The 21,914-nt window shown below is 33.4% G+C and overlaps 1 protein-coding gene across 2 annotated transcripts in view; it reads right to left on the bottom strand.

The window, feature by feature from the left end:
• The window catches only part of LOC106661968 (rhotekin-like), a 100,001-nt gene extending 81,478 nt beyond the window's left edge, over positions 1 to 18,523 (bottom strand). The window contains exon 1 of one of the 2 annotated variants that reach the window (XM_014385749.2): positions 18,295 to 18,523. In XM_014385749.2, the coding sequence (XP_014241235.1) occupies positions 18,295 to 18,429 (135 nt within the window). In that variant the 5' untranslated portion in view covers positions 18,430 to 18,523. Of the gene's footprint in view, positions 1 to 9,789; positions 10,033 to 18,294 lie in introns of those variants that run through there. The other variant, XM_014385752.2, reaches the window with a different exon arrangement.
• Positions 18,524 to 21,914: the final 3,391 nt, after the last annotated feature.

Raw genomic sequence — 21,914 nt, 5'->3', positions numbered from 1 at the left:
CATGGAAATCGCTTGATGGAATGGAATTTTATCCATCTTTGACCATATTTTAATCCTTTCCTTTTCGTAACTGGTTTCTTCCTATCTGTTTGTTTCGAGAACTTTCATAGTAAACAACCGACACGTGGACTGGCCCAATATCTAGTGGGCTATTCCACACATTTAGACATCTCTGCTTGAACAAACATACAATAATGTATGAATAATCTTTATATTAGGGTGTTTTCCTTCATTACACATTTAACCTGGATGTTTTATTTCATTACACATTATATAAATCTCTTTCTTACAGCTAGTCATGAATTTTTCACGAGACTAAGGAAACTTGATTTTAAATCTAGATTTACCTAAGCGAAGCTATTATGAACTTAGTTAATGACAATTATATTGTTTTATATTGTGCCGAAAGACACCACGGCCAAACCTCCATCGATCTTCCTACATAATTTGAATAGATCGCCTTCTTTTTGAATTGTAGTTTCGTGAGAATGTTTTTTATATATCCCGCATGGACTACATTTTTGATCCTTCCTGGTTTTAATTTTTTTTATGATGTCCATCCTGATTTGTGGAATTCCAAAATAAGATGGTGGGTAGGAAAAAATTTCTTTTTCTCAATAGGCTATTGTGGAAAAGACAATTCATTTCCTCCCCATCACCTTCCTGGTGTGTTTCGACTTGTTTCTTCCTTTCTGATTCTTTTGTGAACACATTATAAGCCAATAGCCAATCTTACAAAAATTCTAGATTCAACATTCAGTCGATGTCCCTATTTATTATCAAACCTAACGATCCATATTCATTGCAAAATTCCATCGTGCAAGAATCCGGTATCTTACATTTTACTCCACACTTTCCACCCAGGAAAATCCATTCGTCATTCAGCTAGCTTCCTCCACACTCCCAACAATCCATCTACACGTCTGGAAAGAAAGTGGTCACGCTATTTTTTAAACATTGTGTTGCAAGTGCAAATGCCATTTTATATTGCAGTACCCCGCTAGTTGATAATTCTCTCGTTTAGTCACAACATTAACTTCAAGCTGATTTTTTAATATATTTAAAAAAATAACTATTAGGTCGTTAGATCGATCGACTCTTATGTGCAAAGCAAGCGGTCCAGGGTTAGAATCACGGTATATCCTTGGAATTATTTCAGAATAATTTTGAAAAAAAAAGTGGTTGTGCCTGCCATCGGGTATTTAGACTTTAAGCCATCATGTTGTTTAGCATTAATTATTTTCCTTTTTGAAATTATTTAATGTGCTAGCATTATCGTATAAATTATAATACCTGCTGTTTTGAATCAGGCTCAAGATGAAGTTTAGAAAAATGTAGTTCTAGATAAAACACTGAGATAGATTTCGAGCATCTTAACTTCGCGATTCAACATACTTACACACCAGGTATTCTCGAAGTCATATTGTACCGTAAAGGTTACTCGGTGAATGGCACGTCTTTATCTCACGGCTTACCTACCTCAGTCAGCAAATTGTTCCAGCATCCTGGAATTCGTGTCCGGCGGTTTTTTGGCTACGTGACTCTGTAAGACGCATCTTGCGATAAATTCTGTCACGCATCCCGCGATTTCTCTTAAATTGGCCAGCGTGTATTAGAATACGGTCGATGTCGAAGAAGATGCGCTGTGATCATCCTCGACAGAAGGTGACAGGTGTTACTTCATATTACCTGTATTTACAATAGTGTCGACACCGTTATAAACAATTTAAATGTCTTGCCAACGTAAATTAATCTCAACCTTTCTTGGTCTTTTGAGAACAATGAGACTCATCCTACATCGGGGAACAATAACGCCCACCGGCAAGGACGCCTATATAAAACTTGCAAATACTTAATTAAAATATGTCGCTGGGAGAATGGAATTTTTACACTTTTCCCATCATGGTCCCCTTCGCGTAGAGGTCTCGTCGTTATGGTCATCATTACCGGTCGAATTACGGGCTCCGGGCTCCAGACGAGGGCTTAATCTCGCTATTCGATTCGCTCCAGTTATATTAGATGCCAGTGGTCCAGCGAGGGATTACGAGACGTTGTGATTACGTATCGGACACGTTTTCACGAAATCGGTTCAAACTGAACTAACCAGCAAAAATGGAACAAACAACACCACTTTTGATTCCTTGGTTCATTAATAAAAACACTCATCAAGCATGTAGACATTATCTCTTTCTAAAATGACAATCAATTAGTCTAACTAAATTACTATCAAATATACTAATTAAATATGTTTATTTTCATTTTTATAATTATAATATTAGCTTGTAAACTAGGACAATAATGTTATTATTATTATATTTATTAGTCAGTATAGAAATGTGAAAAAATTAATGGTCGTTTTTGACGAGTTTTAATAAATTTTTGAAAAAAATAACTCAAAGCGAAAGGTTAAAATGAAGATCTAAAAATTCCCTAAGGCTGTTTTATATTCATAATTAAACAAAATTCAGGCAGGTTGCCCTAAAATAGAATATATCCTCTAGGATACCGATAGCCCCGTCTTTAATTTCTAACGTTGATGATATACTATGTTATAGTGGTATTCTTTTAGTTTTATTAATTATGATGTGATCTATCAATGAATATATGCTGTTATAACGTAAAAAAGTTGGTGGAAAAAAATTGAATCAATAAAAAGGTAAACGCACAATTGTCTTGAACTAATTTCTCTAATCTTAATGTAAGTTATAATCCATTTATGTTTAGTGGCCTAATTGACCTTACTTACTTCAATTAATTATTTTTTTGATGTAAGGTCTTGATTGAGATGAAAAAGTTAGTGTCAGGGATTCGAACCCATGACCTTTGGCTCAATATGCTGCTGCTCTAACCAGTCACGATACTCAAGTGGTCAACATCAATCATCTCAACCAAGACCTTACATAAAAAGAATAATCAATTGAAGTAAGTTATAATGTAAGTTTTTGGTTAATGTACAAATGGCAATTATTATGTCAAAATGTGCCGAAACAAAGCCTCAAAAAGTAGTGAGTGTGAACAAAAAAGCCAAAACTATTATACTAATATTAAATTATATTTAATACTAATAAAACTACCTTAAAAGAAAAGAACATTTAATTAATCAAATATCAGGATTCCTTGCATTTTTCGTATTCGTAAAGTTTTTCTTTTATGTTTCCTGTTTAAAAGACATAGCATGTGTTTCAAATATTCCTTTGATTAAGTACAGTGCCTCGAGGTCTGTAATCGGAAATGCTATCTGCGACAAGAAAACTCCATATTCGCTCAACGTTGGAACACGAGTGCCAGAAATTGTGGTCCACGATTGCCAACTCAACGTGAACCCGGGTTATAAAAATCTGAACGAATTGAAACTGGCCCTAATGAGTCTTAAAGTGCGCGTAACTCGTGTACTTGCAACGATCGCTTTTTATCTGGGGTTGGTTTCATATCGAACAATTTTAACCTTTACAAATAATTTTATAATTTTGTTTTACTCTTGGCGGTATGATAATTTCAACTTTGTTTATCCCCCTAGGCTAAAACTATTAATATTAACCATCTCCGAACTGCTTCTGTCAGATTCCTAATTATGTTCCGGCGAACGGATTAAAGGCATCGGCAGTCAAATTTGAATTTTAATTAATGTTAATCATAACCGTTCCATCTCTACATCTTTTTGAATCAAATCGATTATAAACGAGACGACGATGAAAACTTTAGTGATGAGCCCAACCCATTTCAGAGGTTTATTCATTCACTCTGACGATAACATTAACACAGTAATATATCCTTTAAGTACGATAAATAGGGATTAGATGTTTAAAAAAATTGACTTTCAACTTTTATTTATTACAGTATTCATACATGCAACTATAACACTAAATTTGAATACTTTAAGAGAGGGAAATAATTCAAGTCGTAAAACAATACTTTATGGTCCTATTATTATCGTCATATAATTGAAAAAAGTTAATAACGAAGACAAACTTGAACCACAATCTTTCGACATTATATCCTCTATTGGGATTATCAACAAGGTAAGTATATCATTAAAATTTTTATGCTGTGCATGAATGAGGGTCCTTACTTTTGAGTTTTGACTTTTTCATTAATCAAACAAGACTTAAAAGTAGCGCGTCAAAAATGAAAAACTTTTCCCTAAAAATATCTTCCTAAAACAGTCGTAATAGAATATAGCCCAGCAAATGTAAAACAAGAGATGAAAAGAATCAGTTGGGATAATTGACAAACCTGCTGCGTGACGAAGATGTTAAAGTTGAAAGATATCAAATAAATTGTGGCCAAACCGGGGCCATGGAGAATCTTAAAAAAAAAATGCAGCAGTGTTGACCCATTGACACCTTGTCGGCAAAAAAGCGAAGACCTGCCCACTATGTGAGGAAAGTTACTACAAAACATGATATCTGACAGTAAGTCACTACCAATACAGAATATCAGAAAAAGTGCACCATATCCTCCGACTATAGGAAAACATTAGGCCCAAAAACAGTGACGGCAGAGATAAATTATTTAATACAAGGTTATGGTTGCATATAGAGACCCTTCATGCATGGCTTTCATTGAAATAATGGTTTGTGTGTGTGTGTGTGTGTGTGTGTGTGTGTGTGTGTGTGTGTGTCGGCGTGTGTGAGACGGACTATAGAGTACGTCATATACTCGCCAATGTAGACTAGGTTAATATACGTTTGTAGTAGAGGTGAATGTATATATAGGCGTAAATGTGTGTGTATATGGACGAGCCTGTGGCCGAATACACCACGAGTCGATTTAGGTAGGTTGAATTAGGAACGTATAACCATGTGGACATAAATGATAGCACTTATACTAACAATGAGTAAAAAACGCGAGATGGAAAATATTTGAACATCGGGCAATGGTCTTAGAAGTTAGCTGGAAAAAAGAAATAAAAGAAATAATTTGATCCTTTCCGATCAGTTTGGTATGCCAATCCTTTTAATCTGTCGTGATTTTTAAGTGTTTAGTCTTTTATTTTGAAAATCGTGGAATGAGCGGAAACCCGTCTGATATATAAAACCAGATAAAATAGGATAATCAGGATGATCAAATACGTTCACACTACGAATTTCAACAATTAAGTGAGAAAACTATTTAACTAGTATTAAAAAAGGAGACACAGATTAACTACTGAAATTGGCGAAATGCCTATACACGTCTGATATACAAAAGCAGCGAAAACAACCGGACGAGGATGGGCAGAGCCGATGAAACTACAAATTTCAATAATTACAAGAGAAAACTACTTACTTTTAGACCCACTAACCACTGAAGATGGCGAAATGCCAATACACGCATGAAAGACCAAACCAGCGATAATAAGCGCACCAGAAGGATCGGAGACGATCAAACTACAAATTTCAATAATCACAGGGGAAATTTTCTTAGAAGTAAACGCACAAAACTGACTAACCGCTGAAATTGGCGAAATTCCGAACCGTGCCTAATAGACAAATCCAGCGATAATTGGCGGAGAATGATCATTGGGACGATCAAACTTCAACCTAGCTACTGTTAAACTTGTATCACAACTGAAGATGGCGAAATGATTTTGCACACTTCTGACAAACGAAACCGACCAGAAGAGACAGACCAGGATGATCTGAAACCACTCAACTAGGTTCATCACTCTGCAACGAAGAAGACATCATGACAATATTTTTGGAACAAAAATTTTCATGATTAAAGCATTCGAAATATAACAGTCCCGTTTGACTTCATATACCAAAAGGTATCGAATCAAATATTGGCCCCCGCATTTCCACATTATCTTTATACAATTGTTTCTGTTTAAATAAAAACGAAAGTTTACACATAACACAAACGGTTTTTCCTTTTAATATTACACCATTATTTAAAAATTCGAACTCGGTCTCCAGGTACGCGGAAGTTGTGAAATGATGAAGAGCATACGAATGCCCCTGCCCCACATCAAAGGCCGTGAACTCATGAACATTTCACCGGACTATTTTCCCTTGACATTTCACATTGTCTGCATCAAACGGGGGATGAATTAAATTTGGGGAAGCCCCATTGTTTCTACTGAAACAGAGGATTAATTTAAATTGAACTCAATTGAATTTGGTTATTTGATAAAAGCAACCACATGCTTTCAATCATATGCAATACTCGATCTAATTCAGATGCATTTTAAGAAAACAAACAATATTGGCTTTTCGTATCAAAACCTATCAATATATAAATATATATATGTCACGACGGACGTTCATATTCCATTTCGTAAATATGGTTCAAATTTGAAGAATTTCCTAACTCCTTGCCATTCATTTCACACAACAATGGTGCACAGTGCTTAACAAATTTGTTAAGACGAGTAATCAAAACAAAGTTTAATTAATTTAATTTTTTAGTAAAAAGCAATTTAAAAAATTATCATACAAAAAAAATCAAGAAAGCGTTGGAAAACGATAAAAGGCAGTCTGCCATTTACATAAAAATACATGTTGTAAATTGCACATAAACTTAGCAAAACTGTCTAAAAAGTGAACTGCGTATTTTGATAGTTTGTACCACTACCGGTGAAACAGAAGTTAATTTATCATCGATTCGCTAAAGCGAAATTAGAACCTGTTTCAAGAAATGATTAGCAAGATTAAGATAGAAATGTAGAAACGAAACCGAGCGTTGGATCATTCATATAGACATGAGATCAAAACCGGTTCGGCAATCCTCAAGAAAACCTAAGGAGTGAAAGTGCAAAAATGCGGAACAACACGACAGAAGAATGGAAAAGAAAACAAGAAGAATTGTTCCGTAGATAACAGCGATAAAATCGATTTCAGACGTTCCGTATTTGATTCGTTGTACGTGTCATGTCACTCGCATCAGTAGATATAACGATAAAACGGGTGTCGGGATGAGGTGCACTTGTTCACAGGAGTGACGGTGGGTTCGCAAGCAGTTTGATATTCAATTTTCTTTCTTTTCTTTTGAACTGTGACACCTGCTATATCACGTTATCCACAAACGATTTTAAGACAGGGTACATTTTCTTTATTTCCATTTTTTTTAGCACTGTGAGCGATTTTTTCTTAAGATTTGCGCGGTGATGGACCTGCACTTTGGTCATCTTGGTCTCCCGACATTTGCAGCGGTTAAATTTGTTTGTTTGTGTGTATTTTTGTCAAGTGTGTCTTATTGAAAACAATTTGACATGCAGTGCCATTGAGACTAGGCAGCTGACCCAGTTCATCACCTCGTAGACTTCACCACAACGATTCATAGCTGACCTTAAACTTACTGGATTGAATTAACATATTTTACTATTAGAAAAAGTATAATTGGACACTTGTTTCATTTGATTTGATTTGATTCAGATACATTAATTAACAATTTTTTTTGCTTTGCTATAGCCATAAAAGCCAATACAAGAAGTCGTAACGAGTCTGACAGACCAAATCAGGGGAGATGGCCAGTCTAAAATGTTCGGACACGAAAAAGCTAAAACGTATAGTTTTTAGTTAGCTGTTATTTTTATCAAGTACGGCATTCGTTTCTGAAATGTATCAGATAAGCCAGTCTAAAATAAGCAATTTGTTGTTTAACAACCACGATCTTACGTCTTTAATAGTAATAACTGACCGAATTAATTGTTTTAATTAATTATACTTATTATATAAGGTCTTCGTAGAGTTGAAAAAAGCTAGCAGCACGAGCGGGATTCGAGCCCAGGACTTTCTGCTGCTAGCTTTTTCATCATTTCACTGATGGATCCGAGGGGTTGTTGAATAATTTGTTGAGTAATTCGCATTTCGTATAATTTTAAGTCTTGCATGCAATCGTTTACAGTTTACAGGAGAGATAGTCGTTTTTGGCAGAACCACATGCATAATTGTATATACTTTCTGGGGTAAAAACGTTATCATCAAGTTTTAAATTATACACTATAATAAAACATGCGAAATATCCCTAGTACGTCTGTGTGAATAACCCTAACGCGCTGATGTTTCATGTCGGTTGTAAGTGTTATGTTTCGTTGTGTTTGTTAATAGTACTAAGATAGTATTTTCTTTGCAACTCAGCTTTTCATTAAAGGGGAGACGATTTTTCATCTTTAATGTTCAGAAAAATTGCTTGTAGAATATTCTCACAGTCCAGCTGGACTGTTCAAAATTGACCTTTTTTTTAACTAATCGGAATTCAATCCGCTCGTTGTCAAAACGAAAGGTGAAAATCATCCGTCTTCGATTCAGCATGCCACGCACGGACACACGGGTGAAAACTGGTGCATTTTCGAAGCTCTCTCAATTATTTTGCGGCAAAATGGAGTGACTGTTGCACGCGCGTTCAAGGAAGGGGAGTCAATTTCTTAATAGGATATCTTATTGTGTCGGATATATTGCACAAGTACACATTTTCTTTCTTAAGTAAGAAACACACCGCGTTCTCTAATTAGCCAGCTCTGGGAATATTTTTAATTTTGAGCCATTTTTGAATAGTAAGAGCACATTAGGTTTACAAAAATTCATGGTCCATTTAGTTTAAGGTCAGAATTGCTGAAAGATGATGACAAAATTATAGGTTCCAACGTGCACGTACAATAAGAATGATTTGTACTTCGATCGTCTCAGATCATCCAGATCTACCTATTTTCGGAGCTTGTCTCACAGTCGCGCTTCGGCATTTTCCGTTCTGAAGAGGAGGGTCTGTCCGTAAGAAATCTGAAGTAATGAGAAATTAAAGAACGTCAACAAATAACAAAGTTCCAGTTCAAATGATGGGGCAACAACATTTAAAAAAATTAAAATTAATAATGGGTTTAAATATTTTCAGATTTTCTGAAAGGCAAGTCAACCGTTGGAAAAAATGAAATAAAGACACACATTTGGAAAACCAAACCTAGATGACAGGATACAATTAAAGTACAGGTACATCACCACACAGTACACAACGCAATATCAGAGAACAAAAAGGATTACTTGAAAAATGGCTTAGTTCTGCTAGGTCTGCTTATATTACGAAAGGTTTCTGCTTTAAAGAAGCCTCTAAACTTATGCTAATAATCGATAAAACCGAGTTGGAATTTCTCAATCTTGTAAAAGTGCAACTTTAAAAAATTATTACACGCTACTATGGTATCACAAATTGGATAGAGCATGTATCTCTTCCATGTCTAGCACCTCTTTTTTATTGAGTTATCTATATAATAAACTTATCCAAGCACGGATATAAATAGGCGAATAAGGAATAAATGAGGGACCACGGAAAAACTATTATTTTTTCATATAAATACAAGCACTGAAATACGGCTAGTTAAGATTTAATACATAAGTACAGTTCATTACTTCATAGTTTTTTTAAGGTCTGAATAGTCCCAATAAAACTGTTAGAACTTCTATAGCTGTAGACCATAGGGGAGTAAGTTGTAAGAATTTTTTGTGAAACTACGTCACAATTCATATCGATTGAAAACAGTATAGTGCTCTATAAATGAAAGTTAAAAAACAGTTATTAATATGCAATGCTTAGAAAAGGTCTTTTTAAAGCAAGGCATTTGCATTCGAGCAAAGGCCAGAAATTTGTAAATATTATCATTTACGCAATAAATAAAAAATACTAAACTAAATACGTTCTAAGCGGTATTTTTACACAGAGAAAGTACTCTAAAATTTAATTTTAAATTCATATCAAACCCGGTTAAACTCTAGACAAATAAATAAAGATTTTAAAAATTAAAACGTTTTCTAGCAAAAAGTTGATCAGGCTAAATTAAATGCTGATTCCGTCTTGTCAGGATTGAGTTTTAATTACCTGGATATCATTGTTGTTGTTGGCAATATTTTTGTTATCGTCGTCGTTATTGTTATTGTTGTTGGAGACAATTTCCTCGTTTTCTGAATGGGAAACCTCCTCTGGAACGATGTACAACTTGACGCGAAACATGGGTGGTTCACGTGGAAGAAACAGACGAGTCAGAATAAAACGCAAACGGTCAGGAGAAAAAGAAAAGGAACAGAGTCATGTTAGCGGCACGAAAGGTACCGAAGGACTGACAGGCCACCGACTAAGCGCCTACCACTACTCTCTTAGAGGCGTGCATTCAAGCTCGGCAAACGGGCAACGCGGATTTGATCTCCACCGTCAAATTCGTCGAATTAAGTTCTATTCAAATAGCACATTAAAAGTTAGCTAACTATTCGAACACAGAACCAAGCACAAGAATAATGTACTTTGCATAAATTTGTATACACTGCATCTACAAGAAAAAGGTGTGGGTTTTAATTTAGTTCTTTCCTGCAAGGATTAAAATATGGGGTTTTGAAGATATTGAAAGCAATATCTGAGTAGTTTTCGGAAACGATGTCTACCTTTTAAAGAAATGACAAGTTTTCTACATATTTCTAGTGTTAAACGCATATATGTAGTTTCCGATCAATTCTGTTTGCCTATGTCAGACACATTTGGCCTTCGCGCCATCTTCAGTGTTAGGTCTATGTCATTTTTTGTCTTTCCTATTTCAGTAAAACAACATGCAGACTAACCACTGAAGATATGAAGAGGAAATGTACGGACCGAAACAGTGAGACAGAGCAGACCAAAATAAACGTAAACGACCGAACTAAGATCATCACCCAGCAGACCTCAAGAAGAAATCTCACAATATAATTATATAATAAAATAGAATTTCAAATGTGCCTTATCGCCAGCTTCCGGTTCTGGGGGGGAGGAGATTAATATGAAATAAAATATACAAGCTAAATAGTAAGAAAGAGAAGAACATCTACCAGAAAATAAGCAACAATTCTAAAATCTACATTGTTTCGCACTCAGACCTTGGAACAAATGCAAAAGAACAAGAAACTTATTACAGAATCCAATGATCCGTTCAGTTCTGGAGGCATGACGAATTTCTACTCACTTCGAGAAGTAGGTACATTTTATGATGTGGCAATGTGCTGGATAGAGCAATTCTAGACAGTTTCGATGAACAGATCTTTTTTATCGATACGCAAGCGATGAATTTAACAGTTCTACAATGGTTGATCGGGTTTCACACTTGATCTGTTTCGTTTAAATAGCCATAAGAATATTTACTTTTTTTAAAACTAGAAATGAAAGAGATTATCAGGATAATGATTAGGATGATAAAAAACCATCTATTTCAATTTTTAAATGTATTTCATTTTATTATTATATTTTCAATAGCCCTCCTCCTTCCACGCCGTTCCTGAGGAAGACGCTATACCAGCGAGTTAAATAAAATAAATCAACGGTTTTCATGACTACCACGTGTTTTGTGAAAAACGAGAAAAAGGTTATTTACATTTTCGTTGTAAAAACACAAAAATAACTGAGCATTCACTTCTTCTTTTATTGCTCGTTGCTACATATATTACATAAAAATAAAAGTTTAGTTAATTTTTCTCTAGAAAAAAGTGACGGGCTTAATTTTGGGCATGATAATTTAATAAGTGTAATAAGTGAGGTTTTTGATTATTATGGGTTACTTCAAAAATATTATGTTTCCCTTTTCTTGAGAAATCCATTTCGTGGTTTACTCAATTCAATAGAATATATTTTATAGAAATATACTAATGTAATCTTTGAATACTAACATTAGAGCTACATACGATTTTGAAAATATATTAATTTGCACACACAATTTAACAAAAACAAATTATCATATATATGTTTTATATATGAACTTTTTAAGAACTTTTTAATTTTGTTACAGCAAAAAATCAACATTACTGACTCAAAATACATTGTTTATTCAACATATACTCAATTTTTCTTTTTGTTATTAAAGATTTGTCATAATAAATTTTAATGGTTATAGTGTAAATCGATTACTCAAAGTAACACCGAAGTTTTTATCCCATTTTGTAGGAGAGATCTAGGACTACATATCTGTCCCTTGCCAAACGTTTTTACGAAAAGAATATTTTAATTTTTATTTATATGGTAATACTCCTTTGTTTATAAGTAATTCTGTCTACTGTATATGTCGTTTAACATTATAAAATAATGTTATTATTTAAGATTAAACTTTGCCCACAATTTAGGTTTTTTATTAGAGGGTTCGATTTTTACTAATACATCGCGATCCGGCCCACTGTGTATATGCCCCGCGGGCAGTTCTTGGTTCGAATCCCCGCACAGCCTATGAATTTTAATTGGCGATAAGGTCAAAGCTCTTGCAAAGTGGCTCTGACCCCTCGACCACGACACTCAAACTAATATATTTCGTTCTTAATATAGAAGAATCTCTCGTTTCACGAGAGTGAAAAACGAGATGAAGGAGTCCCAGAAACCTATTTCTCAATCAAATAAAAGGATAATATCATTGCCTTATTTCCGAAGTACCCCTACCCCTTATAAAATTAAAATTAAAGAATTACGTGTTTTTTTTCTCAACACAAGACAGTTTTACATTACTGTTCCACGTACGCACTTTGTTCAGCGTTTCGGCATTTCATTATCTTCAAATGTGTTCGTCCAGGAAAAACTGTAACCTCTACATTTTTAACCGACCACGTACAAGACTTGTATCGTTATATTTAATTATATATGACTTAATACAAGATATAACCAAATAACAACAATTATGACACAGAGCCGAAACTCACCTTTCATAAAATAAAAGTTTTAATACCAACCAATTACGGATAAAACAGTTATAAAACGACTTCAAAATCTTATTTTAAAGGTTTAAAAAAAATTAATTTTAATACGGTAGTAAAACGGTATACGATACAACAAAAAATAAACAAACCGAGGAAAACATGTGGGACCTCGTCCAAGGATGTGCCAGCCTCCTAAGGAACGAAGATATACGTAGTATTCTATCTCTTATTATCTTATCTCTCTTCTTCCACTCACTTTCTTTCTCTCTCTTATCCTATGTTTTTTCTCTCCCTCTCTCTTTTCTTCTCTTCGTCACGCTCGTTTGTAGGACATCACCTGGCCATCGACGGGGAGGATTATCAGTAAGCGTATTGCAACTAAGCTGAAAGACCATGGTCCACTTTAACAAGCGTGCCAAAGCGATTGTTGGTGTTCATCAAGAGCGATGAAATTATCTCAACGCGATGATACTGCTACCGTAGACCGCTGGGAGTGATTGATCAAGAAGTTTTTCAGGACTGCACTTTTAAACTTAACGGATGAACAGATTGCGTGCTTTAAAACGATTGTTTCTGCGATCCAATTTTATTCTGATTCCGTTTGAATTGAACATGTCAATACAATTTCAATAAATCGACGGGAGACTCCTGTCAGATGCAGTGCTGTCATATACAGCAGCGAAATATTTGTGAGAGAGCATTTGGCAATTCCCATCAATAGTCTATGGAACGATAGATCTTTCAACCGCAGTGCGATTATTTCAAAATGGGAATATAAATTTTCCAAACCTGTCCCATGTGGGAAAAAGTAGATGGATTTAATAGATTATTATGGTTGTACGACGGGACTTTTTGCAACCATCTGCGATTATTACGTGAACCAGATAACACACGGTTCAGCGCGTGCCTTAAAATGAAAAATTATACGCGAGACAATTGACGGAGTAGAGAATAAATGGTGAGAACTGGCATAAAATAGCGCCTCGGAATCATTTTCTCCCACCCAAAATTGACAGGCGATGGGAAAATTTTTTCTTAAGCAAACTAGCAATCCTATACACATTTTCATGCATTTTACAACTCGAACATATATTTTGTATATTTCTAGTTTCGTTTTATTGATTTGTCCTAAAATGCTCTTAAAAGTTAGGCTAGTTCATGTCAATGAAATTGAAGTACGTTTAAAAGTAAATTCACTCGGAAATACATCAATTTATTTTCCTTAAACCGACATGAAAGAATAAAAACCTACGGAAAATTTTCGTTATAAAAATCTTCAAGTGGGTCGACTTTACTTAATAATTAATGAGTTTGTTAACGTTTTTAACTGTCGAACTTAATTTGAAATAGCTCTGACATTGTTCTTTGAATTCTTAATTCCATTAAAACCTTGCCTGAAATATTCTGAAGCAACCTACGTGCATTTAACCTTTTAAATTGACAAATTTTAATTAATTTTATTTATAAAACAATGCTCGGATATTCGGTAAGTTACATTAATTCGGCGTGATTTTGAAACGAGGCCGTCCTGGGTACTTTTTATGCTAACGAAGCCACCTATACATACTGGCCCCCACAACGTATGAAGCTAAAAAATTGTCGCGATGCCGACAGCATTTATAATTATATAACTGCTGATTGTGCTTATTTCCAATTAACTAATTCATAATTTAAATGTTGACGACATTTTGAGTTTTATCTACTCTGCTGGGGGGAAAAAACGCGACGGCCAAAATTGGTAGCAAGTTCGCCCTTTTAGGATAAAGAGATTAATCACATACCATTATTATCGACAATATGATTGTACTGTAATATAAAAATCGTTCAAACGACAAAGTTCAGGGCAATCGTTATTGACAGTCTGAAAAATTACATAAACCGCAAAGTTTAACAAATCTCGAGCTATGAAATATTCTTTCAGTGGACCTTCTTATCAGCAAAGCATGGAAAATTAAACACTTTCATGAAGGAAAATTTCCGATCTCGGTTACGAAAGTCAAATCATTATTAATTTATCAACCAATTAACTTTATTTGTAGTACTGACTCTACTTACTTGCATAAATTAGAAACCAACGGCACGATAGTCGAAGCTTCAACCATTCAATACCAGTAAACGTACCATCGCATGTGGTTGTTATTTAAAAATAATAAAACTAGACAAGGAGAACAGTAAATATTTCATGTTATTCGGCGTAAGGAAGAGAGTGATAGAGACGGACATACACACATGCCACCACTACACATGGAAAACCAAGTTAAGATGTTTTTACAGTGAATTTTCAAAAAATTCATTTATACTGATTTAAAACAAATATGTTTATATAATCTCCTTATTTATTAAAATATCCTTTACGTACCCACCCAAAGTAACTTTTCGATCCTGATATTTTAATTATTAATTATTATTATTATTATTAATTATAATTATTATGACTTTTTTAAATATAAAAATCCCCTTCCCTACATATTTCCCAAACCATTTCCCTTTAGTAATGACCTCGGTATCAATAAAAATATTCTCTTCTTTTTACCTTACTAAATTTAATGGTATAATTTATTACAATTAATTAAGGTTTTTAGTTGAGATAAAAAACCTTAATTAATTGTAATATATTAATTGGTCAAGCGGACCACGAAATTAGTGAATTTAAGGTATAATTTATGTTTCATTAACTAAAATGTCACATTAACAAGATATGAATTTTTAGGAATAATTAAATTAAATTAGCTTAAAATTCATGGATAGCATTTGTTTAAAAAAGAAGAAAAAAAGTGAAAAGCAAATAAGGCAAAATGTATTTTTACCAGTAAATATGACACGTGTATAAACATCATCATATAAAAATATAAATTCTGTGAAAATTGCAACGTTTTAAAAGATTAGAATCAACACAAAATCCTGGACTAAGCTATGAGATTGAAAATAATTACCTACACATTTGGCCTTCCGAATTAAGAATTTTAAAAAGAAAAATTAAAGCTTGGATGGCAATAGGATAAATAAGATTACGAGTGAATGTTTGGAGTCAGAGCTTTATAGCACTCAGAAGAGATATAGCTAACCTAAGATAGAAGGTTTGGATGTTAGGGCGTGAAATGACCTTAGCCGTTAAAACGCCCTTAAAAATTAATAATAATAATAATAATAATAATTACCTACACTTACAGGCAAAGATCTGGAGGTTTTGTAGCAAATTAAAATAGAACAGAAAGGGTAATTTTCTACTAGCCGTTATTTTTTTTTTTTTCAAATCCAAATTAATTTGATCTGCTAAAGCTTTAAACCTTGATCAGATTAAATAGAAAGCATGCCATGTTGATATAAGTTTATTGGTGAAACGGACAACAATAAGGACCGTATTTACTGAAGTTCAAATTATATGTTCAAATGTGTAGAGATTAGTGACCGTTAATCGATAGTTATTCAGATATCGTGAGATGCGGTCGGGTGTGATGTAGGTTTCAGAAAAACGTTTTCTTTATCGTGCCAACGTTTCGATCTTTTATTGAGATGTATATGTTCAAATATGGTTACCCACAAAGTATTTGATTGAATTAGGAATGATTTGGCTATTGTGTGGTTGTTTTCAGGACAAATTTCAAGTGATGTTCATACACAGATTTGAGACATTAATTTAATTTTGACTTCATCGGTTACTGTGTACTATAGAATCAACCCACAATTTCGAACTATCCTTTGAGAATTATATAGGAAACCATTTAATTAGTACTAATATTCTCCTTTGATATTGAATACACAAAACTAATATCTCCCACTCATTTTCAAAATTAAGATTATAATAATTATGATCAATCAAATTAACCATTTACATGAAAAGTGTGCCTATTTTCTCTGGTTTGGTGTGTCACGAAATTAAATATATATTTCCCTATTCAAACTTCATTGTTCCATTGAAAGATAAAAGAAAGGTAGCTCTAAGCTTTCTGAAAATTGCCAGCATGAGGTCTGGGCAAACTATATTACTATATAAAACATTAACATTTGTGGTAATGTTCAAATCCAAATCATACAACTGTGTAACATAATAATAATGATAAACATAATAAATAAATTAAATAAAGTTAATAGAAAGTCATTTCAAAGTCTTTCGGTTGATCACCACCATAAACAAACATAGTTGACTAAACTTAAAAACAATCAACAGTCAATATACAACATCATTCACCTACATCATCCAAATCAAAGAAAATAGTTTATTACAATGATATAAATATGCGCAAACTACTATGGTAATAAATGCCAGTATAGTCAGTATTGTTTGTTACAGGCACAAGACAGAGTAAATTTGTTTATTTATCAAGTTAGCTTAGCGATTAAAAAATAATGAAACAATAAAATTCTGCCTTTCAATATATTAAAGTATGAAAATAAAAGAGAATTGTTGTGTATTTTCTACCATGCACATTACACTGTACTGAAGCAACAAGTTATTTACACATATAAAGCACATAACAAAACTTAAAATATTTATTTGTATGATGATAACTTTTTTTTCCAGGCAAACATCTTACATTGAAGTATACAAAACCCTGTACTGAATGCAATCAAATGCTTTCTGTGGACAGAGTGCTATACGATCAAACTCAATGACATAGTTAAATGATTCAGACTGTAATTATGATCATACAGAAATAACCTTTAAGTAGAACAAATACAAAGCACTTAGGCAAAAGAAAGATTATTCCTATCATAATAAGATAATTGATTACTTTTGCAAAGCAAACATCTTTACACTGAGGTATAATCTTTACCATGAATCCCCTAAAAATAAAGATAAATCAATCTGTCTGGATTCATGAATATGTAGAAATAACTTTTGGGTGTTACAGATATAAAATATTAAACACTCTGGATATGAGAATTTATTGGGTATGTGGTCCTAGTTTTTAGCATATTTAATGCTGACCCAGCGATTTATGGTTTTGTTATCAACCAACATTGATACACTCTAGATTTGAGAATCTAGTCTAGGGCCAAACCGAACTAACCATCCTTAACCACCATAAATACAAAATATAGAACACCATTTAATTTTTATCTGTCATTGAATTTTTTACCTAACATATAACCAAAGATAAATACCCATACTTAAGTATGTACTTGTAATGAATATAATCAAATGCCAATAAGTAGTATTGCATGACAATGCTCAAGGTCAGTAAGGGCAAATGATTTTTTGTTAATTATGATCCTACAGAATTAACTTTTAAGTGCAAGTATAAAATATCGATTGTTTTTGCAAGGCAAAAAATCTTCACACTGGTATAACGTAACATGAATACTCATAGATAATTACATACTTGTATTGAGTATAGACAAAAACCAGTAAGTAGTACTGTATGATCATACTCAAGGACAATAAAAATGATTCTGGGTTAATTATGAACATCATTAACGTTTGAGTTAAATATAAAATCAAAGTTTGTTTTTATAAGGCAAAAATCTTAAAAACTCGTACTAAAGTACACTGGACTGAATGTTTCAAGCATATTTTATGTAAGTGGTATTGTATGATTATATTCCTGGACAAGACATGAGTATCAGTAGTTATAATCAAATAGTAGGTATATTTATCTAATTACAGACAAATACAACCATGTTTTTTTAATAAATATAATACATGCTTTATTGTGTTTAGAGTGAGTTTGAAGTGTAAATAACTTACCCTGATAGGTCGAACAAGCCTCAATGATTCTCTCCTCCTCACCCTGAACTGAAAATCGTTGACATTTCTGACAAAAGCGTTTTCCTTGGACGCGCTGGCCGGCATCGACTTCCGGAAAACTTTTCTCGGTCCCATTTTTGAGAAGAAAAACTTGAAAACTTTACGTCAACGAGTGGGAAAAAACAAAACAGGTTTCTTAAAGAAAACGGTTGCAACTTGACAATACGATTTGAATTCGTAAGGTCCATAGAGGCCGCCACGGACTTAACGGTCGGTCACACGCGAGCGCTGATGGCGAGGTTTGGAGAAACTAGTGGGTCTGGGACGGCGCGCCGTAGGGCCAAAACGCCGAAAAAGCAGAAAAAAGTCAGTAACACCCAAGCTCTTTGAGGTACGTTCCCCAAATTGTGTATGTTTAGGTTTTGTCGTACAATGAATTCAAAGAAATTTTTTTCAAATCGATTGGACCACGGCAAACCGTCCAAAATTGTGATCCAAGAAACAAAAATGGAACAGATATCACCATTAATAATCATGGGTATCGTTTTCTATGGTTTCTATACGCTTAATTCAATGAAACTGTTCTCGAATCGATTGGGCCACGGGAAATGCCCAAAATTGTGATCCACAAACCAAAAATGGAATAATATCACCAATAGCAATAATCACATCTCAGTAAGACTACATTGCTTACGATATTGCCATTGCGCAAGGTTCGTAAATATCACTAATAATCATCATTGGGATCGTTTTCTATGTTTTTCTATACGCTGAATTCAATGAAACTGTTCTCGAATAGAATTGGACCACAGAAATCGTCCTAAATTATGGACGGTAAACGAATAACTGCTACAGGTTGTAAAAAATAATCGGGCGTATTTTCTCAGATGGACTCGCCCACAATTACTCACACTGTTGAAACACAAAGAAATTAAGTCGTTTTTTTTTTTTTTTTTTTTTTTTTTTTTATAGATATACCTTTTTATTAAAGAAAACATTTCATGACACGATTACTGATATCTGATTCGGATTCTATGCTGTCACAGATTTTAGGCTAAACAGCTCTATTTAAAACAGGGTTGCAATCTGATAGGCAGGAATAGGCAGCTGAAAACCACAAAGGTAGTACTTCAATGTGTATAGAAGAGAAAAAAAAAGTGACAAAGCAAAAAACAACGAAACTTTTTTTGAATGTCTAAAAAACCGAATATTCCTCTAATACTGTTTTTTCTTTCAACTAAGCCACCTGATTCATGACAACAATGAATTTTTATCTTTATCTCATACTTGGGTGTGTACGTAAAAGGAAATTAGGGTGAACCGGGGAATGAGTTTTTACAACGAACCGCCTGGAGGGGGGTAATGTTCAGAAAATTGCTGTATATCTTGCAAAATGAATAATTTTCAGGTTCAGCATTGATTACTATGTTTGATTAATTTTTAACCGTCAAATTATTATTACATCCTTATTCTGGGGGTTAACTACTGTAAGAAATGTAAATTGGATTATTAAAATTCAAGTATAGGAAACCGATTTTTTGCCGCCTTTGCCACACTGTGCGGCGCGGGAGGTTCTCCTCACGTTTATATTGTTAAAAGATGGATTGACCTTGTGTAGATTTGTATGTGTGATAATCAGGTATTATGTTACAGAAACCTAGAAACTCCCATGAAATTTCATTTTTTTAAAACTTTTATTTATTTATTAATCTTTTTATGTAAGGTCTTGGTCGAAATGAAAAAGTCAGTACCACGAGCGGGATTTGAACATGACCTTCGGCTCAATACGCCGCTGCTCTAACCCGTTCGTGACACTACTAACTTTTCATTTCGATCTTCCATAAGAAGAATAATTAATTGAAAAAAGTAATTTGGTCAATCAGATTACTAAATATAATGGGTTTATTTATTAAATTAACCACATTGGTGAAATAATTGATCTATTATTGTTTTTAGTATTTTTGATATTTTAATTGTTGTTTTTATATGTTATTTAATATTAAGAATTTACAAATATCTACATGTGTACCTGATAAAGAAATTGTAAACTAACTTAGCCCTGAAGATGTTTACAAATTAAACGAAAGCTTGCAATGAAGTTGGGAGTTTCCATGTTTCTGCAATCTACCTCACATTTATGTTTTTGTAACCAATAAACGCGAATTTTTTCGGAATTTTAACTCGTGATCCGGTGATGTTTACGTTCCGTCCTCTCCGCCCGACACATTTCCTTGTTATCGTACGAATTGTTTACGTTTTGCGAATCGTTTAAAAATTCTATTTTTCTTCTTTTTTATTTCTCGCGATTATCGTGGCGAAATCACCTGTTGGTCCCTCCGAGAAAAAGAGGGCCGCCCTTGTCACCCCCTCGTTTGACTACTCCTGGAGCTTCGAGGATCGCCCGGAAGGTGAGTGTTCTTTATTTTATTCTCCTTTTATTTTGAATTTTTCGAAATTTGTTTTTCTAAAGAATACAGACCGCTTGTTCGTTAACATTAACATCGATATAAACTTTAATTGTACACTCTGGTACATTTAGTTCAAATATTAGCTTCATAACGCGGCGTTATAAAGGGGGGTTAAAAAAGGGTTATTTAACACATTATTTTGAGTATACATATTTCTTTTACCAGATAGGAGCCCGTATATAAATTAAATGAACACAATTAAATGTTTGATGTGTTGTTAAATGTCTGTAAACTGCTCAAAAATGATAGAGATATTGCCAACTTTAAAGTATTTACTTTCCCTTGCATTTTTATTACAAATTGCATTAAAATTTAATAAAAAAATATGTTTTCTACTGAAGGAAAATTTAATTAAGGGATTTTGACAAATAACAAAATAAAAGGTTAATTAAATTAAAAGTAAATACCAATTAGGGTTTGATCTTCTATTGATATGTTTGTACATAGAAAATAAAAAAAGCTTTCTTCAAAAATTAGATTATAGAATTTTTGACATAAGTTTTGACGTTGAAAAAGTTGACAGATTTGGTTTTTTTATAGTGTGTATTCCGATATAAATATGTTGTTAGTGATCGGTGATGATAGAATCATAAAATTGTGTTTAGTACTAAGGCTTATTCTGATACATATGTCGCTCTAGTCATTCCTATGTGAATGTATCACATGTACCCAAAAATAACGTGTAATTTTCGTCATTCGTTTTTGTGTTTTGTTGAACTTTGAATAACTCAATTTAAGACATCAGATTGCTTGCATCCAACCGAGTGGAATTAATAAATGTTGGATACTTCGTAACGGTTCATCTATGCAAAAATCATCGGGGAAGGGAAAGTAAAGATACATAATTGCAAAAATATTTTGACTTTAATCAAAGTTCTATAAAGAAACGTATTTTTTATCATCGATTCTTACTTGTTTACATGATATCTTAGTCAAAAGTCAAACTTCCAGATAAACGGCCCAAAATGTAATAGAGGGATATTGTCTATTTTGTAATATTTACTTTCCCAGCATTTTTATTTTATTTTTATTATAAATTGCATTAAAATATATTAGAAATTATTGTTTTTTTACTGAAGGAAAAATTAATTAAGGGATTTCGAAGATAACAAAATCAAAGTTTTTAATTCCATAATTAGGTTTATTGGATAC

The sequence above is a fragment of the Cimex lectularius genome, unplaced genomic scaffold (genome assembly GCF_000648675.2).
Source record: "Cimex lectularius strain Harlan isolate CLEC.00 unplaced genomic scaffold, Clec_2.1 scaffold34, whole genome shotgun sequence".
Classification (NCBI taxonomy): domain Eukaryota; kingdom Metazoa; phylum Arthropoda; class Insecta; order Hemiptera; family Cimicidae; genus Cimex; species Cimex lectularius.
Note: the sequence above shows the minus strand (reverse complement) of the source record. Positions and strands in the feature narration are given on the sequence as shown.